General features: G+C 30.0%; 1 protein-coding gene across 1 annotated transcript in view; it reads right to left on the reverse strand.

Moving 5' to 3' along the window:
• ics (ras suppressor protein 1) overlaps window positions 1-16,287 on the reverse strand; it is a 66,823-nt gene that overhangs the window by 26,946 nt on the left and 23,590 nt on the right. Inside the window, exons 3-5 of the mRNA XM_075361321.1 lie at window positions 15,703-15,753; window positions 7,867-7,987; window positions 5,026-5,144 (exon numbers count right to left, since the gene is read on the reverse strand). Of these exons, the coding sequence (XP_075217436.1) occupies window positions 5,026-5,144; window positions 7,867-7,987; window positions 15,703-15,753 (291 nt within the window). The remainder of the gene's footprint in view (window positions 1-5,025; window positions 5,145-7,866; window positions 7,988-15,702; window positions 15,754-16,287) is intronic.

Raw genomic sequence — 16,287 nt, forward strand, 5'->3', positions numbered from 1 at the left:
AGCTTTTTTTTAATGAAAATCTAATGGAACAAATTAAACCATCTCTTCTAGTATTTCAGTAAATGTTTGTTTTGATTTCTATATACTGATATCTTAGTATCCTCATTAATTAAATTCCATTCTTTTAAGACATGAATTAGTTCGCTCAGTTTTGCTTGTGTGATGAGGTGAGGTTCAGTATTTGATTCTTCTGGAATATTATACCTATTCAAGGATTCATTGGTTGAGCATTATGGGGATGAGAAATTTCTTTCCCAGAAGTTGGGAATGATTGAAATCAGTAAATCAACACTATGAAGTACTTCTCATAGTTGAACGAACATTTGGGTATGCCATACTGATTTAACGTAGCACTTGATGCATGCTACATGTGGAGCCCAGGATTACTTGGTCTCCCAAGAGACAGTCAAAATAATGTTTGTAATGTTTTTTTCAACTTAAAATTATTACAGAAAAACTTTATTATAAAAATAATAAAATATTTCATAAAATTGTTTCACTGTGGAGTGCAATAAAAGAGTGCAAAACACACAAACTTAATATATCTTTATGTATGGCATCACTATTTATTATTAAAATATTCAGGTATTTAAGCTAGCTGACCTCAAGGAATTTGGCTATGTTGTGTGTGCTTCCTCTTCTACTACATCCACCATATAATAAATAAATTAAAATTGCATTAAAAGTACACTTTTTCAACACTAAGAAAAGCAAGATTACCTTGTTATTCATCATTTAATATGATATATTTACTTTCAAAGTTACTTGAAGTATTAATAGGAATACTTTTCAGTATTAGCTAGCAATTTTTAAAAAATAAAAAGTTGATAGTATAAACACGCAAATAAAAATATTTAAAATATAAATTTAATCTGAAATACTTGAAACACTGAAATAAAAAGAAAATAATGTACAAGAAATTATCACGTAACCACTGCAAGCCTAAACAACGCACCAGTATACTAATTACAAAAAAAATTAAGTTCGATTTAAGTAGTATAATTATTGGCAACAAAACTTATCATATTATAAATTTGGTTATCATGACATACCAACCTCACAAGGGGAAGACACACTCACCTTGTGACATTACCAGTCTCTCCTCATCATCCCCTCCATTCCAAGCCCTGAGCAGCTTTGCTGGAAGTCGTCTTTAGACCCTCTAACTGATTACATCTCACAAGCATCAGCCAGGCCTCGATTGAGATGCCACTGAAGTAAATGCCTCAGCAGAAATTTCTATCAAATTTTGCCTTCACGTAGGCCTCAAACAGACATCTCAACTGAAATCGTGGGAGCGCGGACCCCGTGCCTAGTCCAAATTTGATAACACCGTTCGTGACTGTGAATGCCTAATGTCACCTAACAAGGGAAACGTAACCTCATTCAGACCTGTGCAGGAGCTGGGGACAAAGCCCGCACCCCCACTTGGTCCATCATAGAATCTCACACAGCATTACAAAGTCCCTATCAGGACTGCCACTGGCAGAACAAAGCCACGCCCCCAGTTGCACGAGCTACCATACCCTGGCAGTGTGGCCACCCTGCCAGCAGGAGCCCCAAATCGAATCATAAAAAATACCAATATAACCATGGCACGATGCCAATGTGCCTACCTCCAACCAATCCAATGCCTAGGCTGGAACCCTAGCCACCCAGAATCCTCCCATCACCAAATACCTTGACTAAATTCCCTCTGCAGACATAAACAAAGCAAGGGAGTGAAGAAAACCAGCCACTATAGACCACTCCTCGTGGATCATCCAGTTAATACAGAGATCCAGAAAGGAATGTCTTCTCTCAAGTTCCCAACAGTTCCTGAACATTCGACCTCATATTGGGGACGGACGAAGAGGACATGTACCATCAGTTCCACAATACGGACACTGAATTGAATCCACTAAACGAAACCTAGCTAAACTTGCCCGAAAGGCACCATGCCCGGAGAGAAACTGAGATATACCGATGGGGAAAACCCATCTAATCACACCAACATCAGACATTATAGGAAATATACCATGCGTGTAGCAACCTGTGGGGAATTCATACCACCTGAACTGCCAAGTTGCAAGGCCTCGATCTTCAATCTCCTGCTTTCATTCCTATGTCAATAGGTTATTTATCTCCAAAATGTAGCATTCCTTACACTCATTAGCCAAGATATGTAATGGTTTGACTCCAGCTATAACACAGACTACCTCCAGCGAGACTGTTCTGTAACTGCCTATAACAGCCAACAAGAGGAGTCGCTTGGCCCGCAGCAAAATGTCCGCATAACACCTAAAAGCCAAGTGGTGAGCCCAGACAGGTGCAGCATATAGCATGACAAAATGCCTCACATTTTTTTAACATTTCGCAATAAGTATCAGCACTGGCAGTAGCTCTGCAATCACTAAATTTGACAAGCAAGTCCCCTATTTGTCTCACAAAAAAAAACAGCAGCCATAAGCTTCTTTACCAAATATTCTTGTCTGAACTGCTCCGATCTAGGAGATGATAAATTTGATTAACGCATCGATGCCAAAATAGTCATCATAAAGCTATAAAACATAACACCAATGATTGAGTTTGAAGTTATACAAATTGCAGAGCTATCACATTCTCATAAATAACATAAAATAATGGGAAAGTATAAATCTTATAATTTGAGGGGGGTCCTGTGCAAGAAGGTAAATTATCCTGATCCCTAATCATGTTCCCTAAACATTTACTAGTTCTTTCCTTCTCTTTCCTTATCCTTTATTCCTTCTTTCTTGGATGAAACCATGAAAATTGGTTCAGCTGTAACCCTGAGTCCATGCATGGCACTACAAGACACTTCTTAGTAGTCAACAAGGGAACTACTTATTAATTGGAACTCAGGAGATAGCAACAGTATATGACAATGGATCTACCAAAGAACTTATTCATACACAGGAGGTTGCACAAAAGTCAAAATAATAGTTGAGGTGCAAACTAGGTAAAGCAAGCCTACTTATTCCTCATAAAATATAATTTAAAAAAATTTGAGATTTGGCAAATACAGTAAACACTACACATCAAATATTGCTATAAAATTTGAAACAATCTTATAATGAATTTCATAAGTTAAAATCAACCGAAATATTTTCAAACCAGAGCTCTGAAAATGTGCTCTTTTACATGAAAACATTATATTTCAGTCCAATTAGATCTGCAATAAAGAATACTTTCAAAAAATACCTCAAATTTTATTAGAGAACGTTTTTCTTTCCATTTGATGAACTAATATGGGGCTTGAATATGTCATTTTATTCATTTTTTAATGTACCTTAACAAATCGCACCTCTAGATAACAGTACGTAGTAAACAAACAGTTGATAATGTACTTGAAATAATAAAACTTAAAAGAAAATGTACTACAGCTTGTTTTAATAGAAAATGCTCTTATGTAAATGAAAGTACTGAAGATGAAACAATTTTTTTAATTCCCATCATATCTTTAAAAAAAAATAAAAGTATTGATTTACAAGAGATTATACTACTAGTTTTATTAAAAAAGGAATAAATAAAACAGAAATAAATTTGATAGATAAAATTTTTATTCTACAATTAGAAATAAGAAAAAATTCATTTAATAATAACATAAAAAGTGTGTCCACAGGTACAATAAAAATCGAGAGTAACACTTACAAAGTAGCAACTGCAATAATACATCATGGATCTTCGATTCGTGAAGGTTAATAAAACATTAGTTTTATTAAAAAAGGGAAAATATCCATGAAGTGAACGATACAACTATCAACAAAAAAAATTGTTCGTGAAATTCAAAAAATGTATATTTGTTTGTTCAAGAAAGGCAATAAATTTTAATAATAAATGCATAAGTTAAAAATGAGTAATTCATAAAAAAATAAAAGAAATAACAAAACAGTGATATCCAAAAAAATTACAATGAAATGTAATAAACCGTATGGTATGAGTCTCGCAGATACAATTTCTTTCGCTCAAAAAAGCAAACATTTTGTTAAAAACAGTTTTATTTATATTACAGAAATTTAACAAAACAATACTGATATCAAAAAAGCTAAGACACATTACACATTTCTATTACAAAAATCTGTTATTAATTTAGAATTTTGTTTAAAAAAAAAAATACATGTTAAATATATATAATAGAAAATAGATATACAATAATAGATAATAAACAATGTTTTAAGCATTCCATATAATAAGTAAAAATAAAAGAAAAATTTGTTACAAAACTCTTACCAGTCCAATTTCATATATTAAACAACCAATAATCATAAGAATTGTATTATTTCTGTAAATGTAATATGTGTTACATATAAATGAAATCAGGGTGATAAAGAGTTTGAAACAAATTTTTCTATTTTTTTCTTATTATATGGAACGCTTAAACATTGTTTATTGTATATCTACTGTCTATTACACATTTTTTAACAGATTTTGATAATAGAAATGTACTACTGTCTTACCTTTTTTGATGTCAGTATAGTTTTGTTAAAACAGTTTTATTTACATTACAGAAATTTTTGTTTTCTGAGTGGAAGAAATGATATCTGCGAGACTCTTACCGTACGGTTTACAATTTCATTGTAATTGTTTTGGATTTGGATTTACCTATAAAAAAACTCAAATAAATTGTCTCAAAAATGTCTTAAGGCAATCAACAAATATAAAACTGAATAAGTTAAGTTTATAAGTATACTTCATGAAAACTCAACACAAATAATATTTCATCATAAATTGAATCACAGAAAACTTTATTTAGAAATTAGCATACTGAAAGACTACAAAACAATGGTCAGGGCACTGCACAAGAAGGATCTATTTCAAGTAAATAGTGTTGTTCTGATTGTCCCCATTTTCCCTTATCTTTGGAATCTGATAGAGGGCTGCGTGAACTAGTCTAGGCAGTCTGTCTGTTGCACCACAAGCCTACTCACCAAAAATGTCTATTCAGTAAAGCTGGGCCTGCAAATCCCAAAATAAAAACGATCAAACATAATTTTGTACAAAAAGAATCTTTCTAAAATAACATACCCAACATAAAAAAATTTCCAGGAAGACTGTTCTCATTAAGATTATTGTATGTCAGATCCAACACTTCCAAAACCGGAAAAGCACCAAAACCACGAGGCAATGCATTTAGTCGATTCATTCTGCAACAATTTTCAGTTATTATTAATAGTTTAATTAAAACAAACATTTCTAATATTAATTATACATAAACAAAAGAAATCTGTCTTTTATATCATATATATTTCATCCTAACAAAGCAAATTTTTATGCACACATTATGTAAATCTGTTTGTCATCCAATAAAGGGCAACTGATTTTAACTTATTTTTTGACCCGACTTGATAAATTAGTTCTTGATGAAAACTTGTTACAAAATCTCTCATCAAGGATACATTTTTACAGATATGTTACAAATATACAGTGAAAAAACCTCAATGAGTTGACACCTCCTTTATTTTTATTCTGCTGCAATACCAACCTCCTATACCATCAGATTATTTTTTAAAGTTCAAAGATTTAAGTTTACCCCAAAGTGGCAATAATTGATTTATGGGAAGATTACTTTTTTCATAGGAAATTACGGAAAAAATTCCATTTTAGATTATGTAATATGTTGACAGAGGACTAAGCTAAAGTGTAATAAATAAATTAATCTAATATTTATCAATAATTCAGAAATGCAGATTATAGAATCTTATGGCTGTTGTACCTAGTAATCGTCAAAATATTAAGATGAAAATAAATATCATACTATAACATTTTAAAGGATTCAAATTAACATATAGAAAAATGGAAAAAAATATAATTACAAAAATTTAAGACAATAAAATTAAAGAATTTTGAGGATATGTAGATACTGAGGATTGAAATTTTGAAAAATTATAATAAAAAATTAGAATCTTAATTGTAATAGCAATTTATAAATAGAAAGAATTTATTGAATGGAATGGTTAAATAAATCATGAAACTTTATTTTTTTCTAAAACAAAAAATGAAAACCGTAAAATAAGACAATACTGGAAATTTAAATGCACAATGAACAAGTAAACAACCATGTGAAAAAAGTTGTACATAAAATATATAAATATACAACAATAGGAAAACATTAAACTGATAGTCATAATTATACCAACAAAGAAAAGAGTTCATTAATAGACATTAGCATACAAAAGAAAATGGAAATGATGTTTTATACTTGGCGCTATGCAGCAAAATATTGAAAGAAAAATAGTGAAGATGAATTTAGAAAAAAAGGTTACAATATAAAAAAATTAAATTAAAAATTTCAAAAACCCACATTGTGCATGACTATGACTATAACACTAAAGCTAAATCTATGCAGTCTACGGGTCATGCACAGCAGTCATCAAAATCTAGAATTTTATTCTCTTAAAAACAATATCACAGACATTGCGGTAGGGTTAAAAATACAGTTATATATAACTATATCATGTTTTTTAAGGTTTTTCGTCATGGGTTTTTCAAATATTTTATTTTATTTTTTATTCATTAATTTTTAAATATTAGTAGGCTTGTATAGGTTGATGATGATGAAAGTTTATTATACTTGACCAGCTCAAATTGTTTAATAATCCACACAATAATGTAGCCTTGCTGTAGTTAGAAAGACTTAGAAACATTCAAAAGCAAACATTCTGCAGCACCCCCAGGCAGCTAATAACCATAAAACTAATCCAAGAACCTGCTCTGAGGTGATACCTACATAATGCAAAAATCCACATCAAAATCAGCCCAACTGTTTTAGAGAAACACATCCATTGCAGTGCCCCCTGATGGCCTATAACCATAAAACAAATTAAGAATCTGCTCTGAGGTGACACTTATAAAATGCAAAAAACTGCAAAAAAAATCAAGCCGGCCATTATAGAGAAACACATTTACTGCAGAACCTACTGGGAGCTTACAACTGTTATAACTAATCTAAGACCTGCTCTGAGGTGACACCTATGTAATGCAAAAAACTGCATTGAAATTGGTCCAGTAGTTTTTGATTTTTTGGTAAACACACACACAACACCTCTTTTACCCCAAACGCACATACCATCTCCGCTTGTCACAATTTACACTTATTCAAAATGTGGATCTTACATCCACACAAACAATCCCAACACACTGCAGCAGTAAAGAGTTAAGTTTTCATGTAGATAAACAATTACGCCAGTAACAAATATATAATGTGCATATCTTATTTTAGTGACAGTATATTGTTAATTTTTAATATTTTTATTTTAACGTGTAATTTAATAAAATGAATTCTATCATGACTGTAATCGTGTGATCCTGCCGAAGTACTACTATGATAAAATTAAGGTAAGATATATCTTATCTCAATATTCTGTACTAGGTGGTTTATGTTAGAATTTAAAAAAAATTATATATATATATATATATATATATTATTTTTTTCTTTTCTTTTTTAAAAGCAATTCTTTTAAAAACCATACTTCTCTGTACCAACACAAATTAATTTATAATTTAATAAATCAACCTTAAGTACAAAACAATTAAAATAGGATGACTAGTTAGTAAAATTAATGAATTAATAATTAATGAAATACATTAAGTCATCCTACTTCAAATGTTCTGTGCTTAGAGTTGATCTATTAAATATAAATTAATTAATTAATATATATATTTTTTATTTTAAGTATATATACATATATATTTTGAAAAAAAAATTTTTTTTCAGTCAATCCACCAAATACAGAATTAAATTATATTATATATATATATATATATATATATATATGACTTATTTACACAATCTATTCACAATAGATTGTCTTAACACAATCTATTTACTTTTGTTTATAAGTAATTAATGTGTTATAAAATAATTACCCAACATTGAATATCCTTAGTTTTGGCATCGATGAAAGAGACACAGGTAACTCTTCTATTTGGTTATTAAAAAGATTCAAAATTTCCAAATTCACTAAGTTAGCAAGGCCAGGTGGAATAACTAAATGAGAAAAAGATATTAAATATTATATTTATTTATTATAGATTCTATGGTTTGATTACAACACATGCTAAACTTAATAATATACATTTTTTTTCTTTTTCCTGTTTAGCCTCCGGTAACTACCGTTTAGATAATTCTTCAGAGGATGAATGAGGATGATATGTATGAGTGTAAATGGAGTGTAGTCTTGTACATTCTCAGTTCGACTATTCCTGAGATGTGTGGTTAATTGAAACCAACCACCAAAGAACACCGGTATCCACGATCTAGTATTCAAATCCGTGTAAAATAACTGGCTTTACTAGGACTTGAATGCTGTAACTCTCTACTTCCAAATCAGCTGATTTGGGAAGACGTGTTAACCACTAGACCAACCCGGTGGGTTTAATAATATGCATTACTATACTTCAATAGTACAATTTGAGTGTTGTACCACTGCACCAAAAAAATAAAGTTTAAAAATAATAAAACAGTATTCTTGGAATTTGAGATTTAGAAATTTGCACCTAATTAAAAATAGCTACATAAAAATAACATTTAATTAGACATTGATATAAAAAAATCTGAAAAAAGGTCGCAGAATATAATCTCTACCAAACGTAATGTAATTTTGAGAATCCTTAGTGCACTGTTATAGTATATTGCAAAAATTATATGTCAAAACATCCCAACCTCATAGGGAAAAATACATCCTCACCTTGTGACACTTCCTGTCGCCACAAACAATCCCCCCCATGGGCTTTAACGTATATGTGAAAACAGGGACAAAATTGTTAAGACTCCAAAAAACATACAAAGTTCTAATTTGTTAAATGTTGGCTTGATCCTACAAGGGGATACAGCCATACCCAGAATAATTATTTAAATTTTAACATTTTTAAACCACTAAGTACAAAATTACGCCAAAGAATTTCTGTTCTTCTCAATATAAAGTATTCTTAATTACATTAAATTTTAAAACCCCTACAGACAAGCAGGTAAGGTGGTACTTCATCTCTGGTTTTATTAGTTTTATTCAAATATCATTAAACAGTTTTTTTTATTAAAGTGTGAAATTTAATCTAAATGTTTCCTTATAAGAAAATCATGTAATAGTTTATCAACTTTTATATGAAATAAACCCTGCTACATAAAATGCCCTCTATTATCAAGTGAAATATCATCAGAACCTCCAGGAACAATAAACAGATTTCTAAAATTGTTAACTAATTCTATTATCTAAAAATAATTCCAAAATTGCTTTCAATATTAACAATAATAAAGTTGATAATACTGAAATAAAAATCTCTGAAGCAAGAAGCCAGGTTGCATGTACCCTTTACTTATATAAATAGGAATAAATGAAACTGTATACAACTGTACAACAAAAATCCAATAACAGGACGATAAGTGGAAAATAAATTTCAGATGAGTGGAAACAGGACTACACAGGAACATTATTAAAATAAAAAAAGAACCATAGAAATTGTGTAGTGAAAGTAAGGTTTTTTTTTTATAAAAACAGTATTACTCATCTAAACAGAGAAATACTAATCAGTATTTCTGCATCTAGATATTTAACAAGGACATATTTAATAAGGACGAGGACATTTAATTATTTAACAACATCCTCTCATGTAATACCACATTTTGAAATGTTACAAAGGCTAATAAGAAAGTAACTTCAGATTCATTATGAAAAAAAAAACAATTTATTACATACATCTCAGAGCCACATCTTTAAACTAGTTTTCTTCAGAACAGCTGTCCAAATTAAGGCATTTGTAAATAAATCTTTGAATGCCCTCGTCATAAAACTCTGCTGCCTGTGAATTAAGCCAGATAGGAGCATCATCTTTCAACTCATCATCATTTTCAAAATGCTGCTTGACCAAATTATGTTAGGCAATGGGTTAAATTTGTTAACGTGATAACAAAACCTCAATCAGTGGAGTGGGGGCATATAATTTATTTATTGTATTATAATATTTAATTATTGAGTACCCCACCGAGCTGGTCTTGTGGTTAACTCATAGTCACAAATCATGTTTCAAAGCTGATTTTCAAAATTTAAGTTCTGAGATTCAAATCACAGTAAAAGTTAGTTGCTTTAATACAGATCTGAATAGAAGATAATAGTGGATACAGATGTACACTGGTAGTTTAACACATACATTGGATTCAATTAAACACTTCTCAGGAATGGTCAGCCTGAGTCTGTACAAGACTATACCTCATTTATATGTTTTATATATATTATATCCTCCTCATCTCATTGAACCATGAGAAGATTGCTTATTGTTCACGAGTTGAAAAAGTTGCAATATACACATTAGGAAAATAAAAAAACATTTATCAAGTAAGTAAACAATATATTTATAATTTATTCTTAATAATCTAATTTCTAACTTCCTGTTTGGTTTCCTTTCTTATTATTTACATATACTACTCTTTCAACTTATTATTTATTAACACAATTACATGCATATATTTAAAAACCCAGTAAAACTTCTTTTATATAAAAATTATTAAAATATAATTATAAGAATTATATATAAATAGGTACAAAAAAAAAATTTCTTTTAAATTACATTTATTACTAATTGAAATACAAGCAAAAGAAAAAACTAATGCCCAATTATTAAAATAGCTGTTATTTACTAGGTTAGTTCACTAAGCATGCATTAAGAATATAAAAGAATGTAAATTCTAAGAACATAATTTTGGATATAATCAATCTTTTATAAGTAAAAAATTTTTATTTGTTAATACTTTTATAAAAAGGCCACACTGAAATATTTAGATCATCAAAGTTAAAAAATTTAATTTAATGTAAGAATCATAAATTTTTAAATAAAATTCTTTAATATATCATAAAGAAATCTTTTATTCTAATCAGTACACAGTAATACATTATTAGATCATGTCAACAATGAGTAGTAAAAAAAATTGCCCCAGTATTTTCCTGGATGGATTAGGGGAAACCAGGGTAAAATCTTGATCATAAAATACTCTGTTAATTATAAAATAAAAGATAACATGATTAGGGTACATATTAATTGATTAATTATTTAAAATATAAAGGTATGAAGTAATATTGGTAAATACAAATACAGCACACAATAAAATTCTCATTATTTTTCCTTACCACAGTTCTGATTCATGTTTTATCTATTTTTTTTTTTTTAATTGATTACAGAAATTAGATATAATTATATCGGATTCAATAATACATAATATTATTAGTCAATTTAACTTTCAGAATTTTACAAAAAACTAAGTAAAAGTAATTACTTTTTATGACAATTATTAGAACTAAACAAAAAAAATTATCACTGTAAAACATAATCTGTTAAATAAAATTTCAATGATATGTATTAGATAACTTAATCTTTGTTTTAAAAACTAACAAAAAACAGAAGTATTCTTTTCAACAAGTACTTCTCTCTAATACACCATTACTTCATATTTTGGAACAGTTAATAGTCTGTAGCTACGTCTGGTGAGTAAGAGGAATGCAGAAGAATCTTGTAGCAATTCAAACAATTTTGTTATCGCAATATCAGAAGAGTGGGCTGGAGCATTTTTTTTATTTATGAAAAAGTATCTTCTTTTTCATCAAATGTGGTCAGTTCTTTTCTTCCTTATTTCTTCATTCTGACAATCTAACCAAGATGTATAATATTGTCCAGTTATCAATTTACGGTTCTCCAGAAATTTAATTAATATTACACTAAGAGCATCCCAAAGGCAGTGACCATCAGTTTTCCTGCTGATAGAATTTGTTTTCATCTATTTCATCTACTTTGGAACGAGCTCCTCAAACTGTTATTTCGATTGTTCCTTGTCAAAGTTTTCATCAACTGTTATGAAGTGGTGAAAAACTTTCTCCCAGTTATGTTGAAACATAAGCCCAAACCGTGTTTACTCATCACAATTTTGATCAACTGAGCGCAAACATGATATCCAACTTACAAAAAGTCTTTTTACACATGTAAATAAATATTCATGTAAAATAAGATGCACCCATTTACTTGCAATACCTATTCTATTCACGATTGCATGCGCTTTCAATCTAATACCTATTCTATTCACGATTGCATGCGCTTTCAATCTAATACCTATTCTATTCACGATTGCATGCGCTTTCAATCTTTTATCCTTCATCACCATAACATGGATTTTTTCAATATTCTCTACAGTGGTAACCTCAACAAGCCATCCACAATGTTTATATTGTTTCTCCTCATACGCCCACTCAAAAATAATTAGACCACTTGTAATCTGTTCTAATTGATGCAGCTGATTTGGCTCTAATTTCCTGTGTGCTTTTGCCTTTCAAAAAATAATTTCTGATCACCACCCAGAACTGTCTTTTGTACAAATCACAATACTTTGCCTTTCAAAAAAGTATGTTTGATCACCACACAAAACTGTCTTGTACAAATCACAATACTTGGTAGACTCAAATGACCAGCAACATCTAAATTTGACTAATTTTGTGCATGCTCCTGGTAGAGAGGTGGGAAAACTAAGAATGACCTCAACAATGTACTACTACTACAAGCACCATCTTCTGATTGCAGACTGATCGAACTCTTTGTAACATAAAATTGAGAACCCCCTGTTAAATTCTGCCAAAAACTTAATAAAAATGATATATTCAAGAAAAAATGTGAAACTGAAGTTAAAATAAAATGTTCACATATATGCTAAGTAAATATTTTTAAAAAATTTATAACTGGTATGGTGCTTTGAAATGGCATGTATAACAAAAGAGTAAAATTCATACATTTTTTTTTTTTACTTTTTAAAATGTGCAGTAACTGTAAAAAACCTAACAAGTCATTCCTGAAACTGAGTTTCAAGTTTATAAGCATCCAGATTGCATTTTTCACAAAGCCAAATATTGTTGCCCGTAATCATGCCAATCCCATTAAAAATGGTACACTCTCTATGAAAGCAATTGATGCCATTTGGACCTCAGATCCTTTACACAAAACCATAAATAAGGCTGTGACAAATAGTGAAAAGCAACAAATTATTTTACCCTTTCTGTGTGAAATATCAATACATATAATCTCTACTCCATACAAGATCTAGAATGTAAATTACTTTTTGACACGAGGTTTTAATTAAAATATGTATAAAGGAATATGCCTTAATTTGATGTACAATTGTTAAATTAAAACAATTCATTGTTTTATTTCATTATTCAATAAACAGATTTTCAAAAACATAAACAATAAGAAATTAAAACAGGCATACATACATGTTTTGATGAGAACATAAAAACAAAATTTAAGACATTGATTCCAGAATGACACAATAAAGAATTCTCAACCCCCTTCTCTTGAAACATTCATTGTTATTCTCTAAGCTTGTGCCTATATCTGAGGATAATTATAAGACTTGAAAAGTCTACATTAACAGTTCAACAATTGTTTAGATGACTGTTTAGATAAACTAGATAGATAGTAACCAACTAATTTTAAATATGGTTAAAAACCATTGCATTGTGCTTATCCAGTCTATATAATACTCCTAATGAAATAAATAGGATTCCTATGAATAATGATGACAGAATTTCTGTTGCCCATAAAATGTTACCTCAGTATTCTATAATCATACATTCTCTTGAAAAAATTAAATTGATTTTTTAAAATAAAATCAAATCATACTGTTTTGCTTTGAAGCAGCTTAGTAGAACAGTTGTTGGGTAAAGTTAACAAAAATAAAAGAAAACACAGCTCGTATTTGCCAAAAGAAATTGGACTTTAATTGGAAAGAAAACAAATGAACTTAAGTTAAATCATAACCTTAAAAGAAATTATGAAATTAACATAACTTAATGATACATAAGAACATCAACTGAAATCAGCATATCAGTAATAATAATAATATTAAATGAGATTTACAATTATATACTTAGAAAAACAAAACATCAATAAACATAGTATGACTGGATAACTATTGCATTACTGACATATGCTGTAATATTGAAAAAATTAGCAATGAACAAATGTCATTAACTTAGAAAAATAAATTACTTAATTGGCACTGGCCTTTCCTTTTTTTATGAACAACAAACTTAGCATTAAATAATTCAAACATGTAATTCTAGTACAAAAAGAGTTAATTACAATAATCAAATTGAAATAAGTAAACATATAAGTAGAGTTCATATTAATAAACAAGCTTTCTTGAAAATATAAAATTACAAAGAAGTTCTAAACATAACTGCACATCAGGAGTAATTTGCTTTAGGTTAATTTAAGAGAAGTAATATGAATACAGTTCATGAGTAGAAAAGAAATAATCTCGGCGATTAACAAGTTACAAGATTAAATTATATAGTTAATTACAATAACAACAAATTGTAATAATTAAGCACGTAAAAGAGGTTGCAGCTGAACGATAAGTCACCTGTCGTGAATAAATGGTTTATAAACTAAACTTGAAATTCAAATGCGTAAAGGTATGATGAACTGAATGTTCCACAAATTTTAATGATAAAATAACTGTTTAACGTAATAAATAATGAAAATTGAACTTGCCTGTAGCACACAAATATTAGCAAGAGACGAACTTGTGAATGAAGGTAAATGAATGCATACAGTAATCCCGAGCGTAGTCCGCAGTGGTGTATCAGGAATGCAGGGGTAAAACGTGGTTTAGAGGTTGAGCAGGACGTGGCGTCTCAAAAATGTAGCAACGCGTTTGGAGAGATTCTGCATCGATGAAAATGTAATCAGCAGCTCGAGAAGATTCGGCGTCGATAGAATTGGCAGTATGTAGTGATTGAAGTCGACAGAGATGTAATATAGTGAATTTGAAGAATAACTTAACAAAGAAACGAGGCTGGACGAACATAGAAAACTGTGAAATCACGAACAACTGACGAGTAGAACTAGAGAATATTTTGACAGAGAAATACCGCAACATTTATGAAGACAAAGAAATTATTAACATTATACGAGCGAAAGAGAACATCGAAGCCTGGTCCTCCAAGGCGGGAGGACCAAGAACCGCACAACGTGAAAGTCAGGACTAGAATGAACAAAGCTGGCGTGGTGAGAAGTAGGGGAAGGGAACAAAGTAATGGACAGAAGTGTGTGTGTTGACAAGAAGAGTAGTAGTGTCTTAGTGTTAGTATGAGAACGATTAGAGAAAACGTGCGGAATTCGGGAACGAAGATAAAACAAAAATGATTTACAAGCAAGCAGACCACTAAAGAATTACGTAAGAGTGATAAAATAAATTCTGAATACGCAAGTTGAAGAAATGACATCAGGGCAGACAAAGAGAAATAGACTTCTAGGAACTATGACAATATTGAAATTGGTTGAGAATAAAAAACACTTAAGAATAATATATATATTAAGACTAAACAGTAATAAATAATGCGAGATATGAAATACGTTGACACCAATATGATGATGCAACAGTCAGTCAAGCTGGAGCCTGAGAGAAATGATATCGAAAACAAACCCAAACAACCTATTTTAAAATACACGTAGATAAGCCTTACAAAAATGCAAAATAAAATTACCAAGTCTGTAACCTACAGGACTCAACCATAACCTTGAATTCATTGGAATAAAACGACTTTACGCGAACGGCGTAAACAGTTGTTATGAAATATTTATTACGCTTACACACATTGATGATGAAACCTGTCATAATGTTAAAAATAATTCTCTATTTAGAAAACAGTTGTATAACTTACATACCATGTATTTTGTTATGACTCAAAGTCAGCCTGGTAATGTTCAGCATGTTGACTGAAAAAAAAAATTAGCAATACATTAGAAAAAATAACTAATTAGATACAAAAATTAAATATAAATTTAGAAATCACTTTATTAAAAATTCTAAGAAAGACTCCATATTACAGATTTTTTTTCACTAGAAAAATACGAAGCCCAACGCGAAAATGTTACAGTTTATGTTTTATTGCACATGATTTTGTTAATTTTTTTTGCCAATCGTTATTAAATAATGTTCATGAATTTATCATACTAACAACAAAAACTTTTGAGTTGTGTTTTTTTAATGCAGCTCTAACCCCAATGATTTCCTTTACCATGCCCAAAATACAAATATAATTTTAGATAAATTGTTCGTATCAAGAAGTATAAACTGTTCAAATGAACGAATCATTTGAGAAGTATAGATCATTTGAATGAATAAATCATTCGTACACTGCGTGCAGCCGCCTGGCGCACCATCATTGCTTTGTTCTATGCCAACAGCAGCTAAAACAAAAATGCGAACACATAGAACAAACAAACCCATGCACCATCCTTTTTTAATCG

The sequence above is a fragment of the Lycorma delicatula genome, chromosome 1, assembly GCF_047948215.1.
Source record: "Lycorma delicatula isolate Av1 chromosome 1, ASM4794821v1, whole genome shotgun sequence".
Taxonomy (NCBI): Eukaryota; Metazoa; Arthropoda; class Insecta; order Hemiptera; family Fulgoridae; genus Lycorma; species Lycorma delicatula.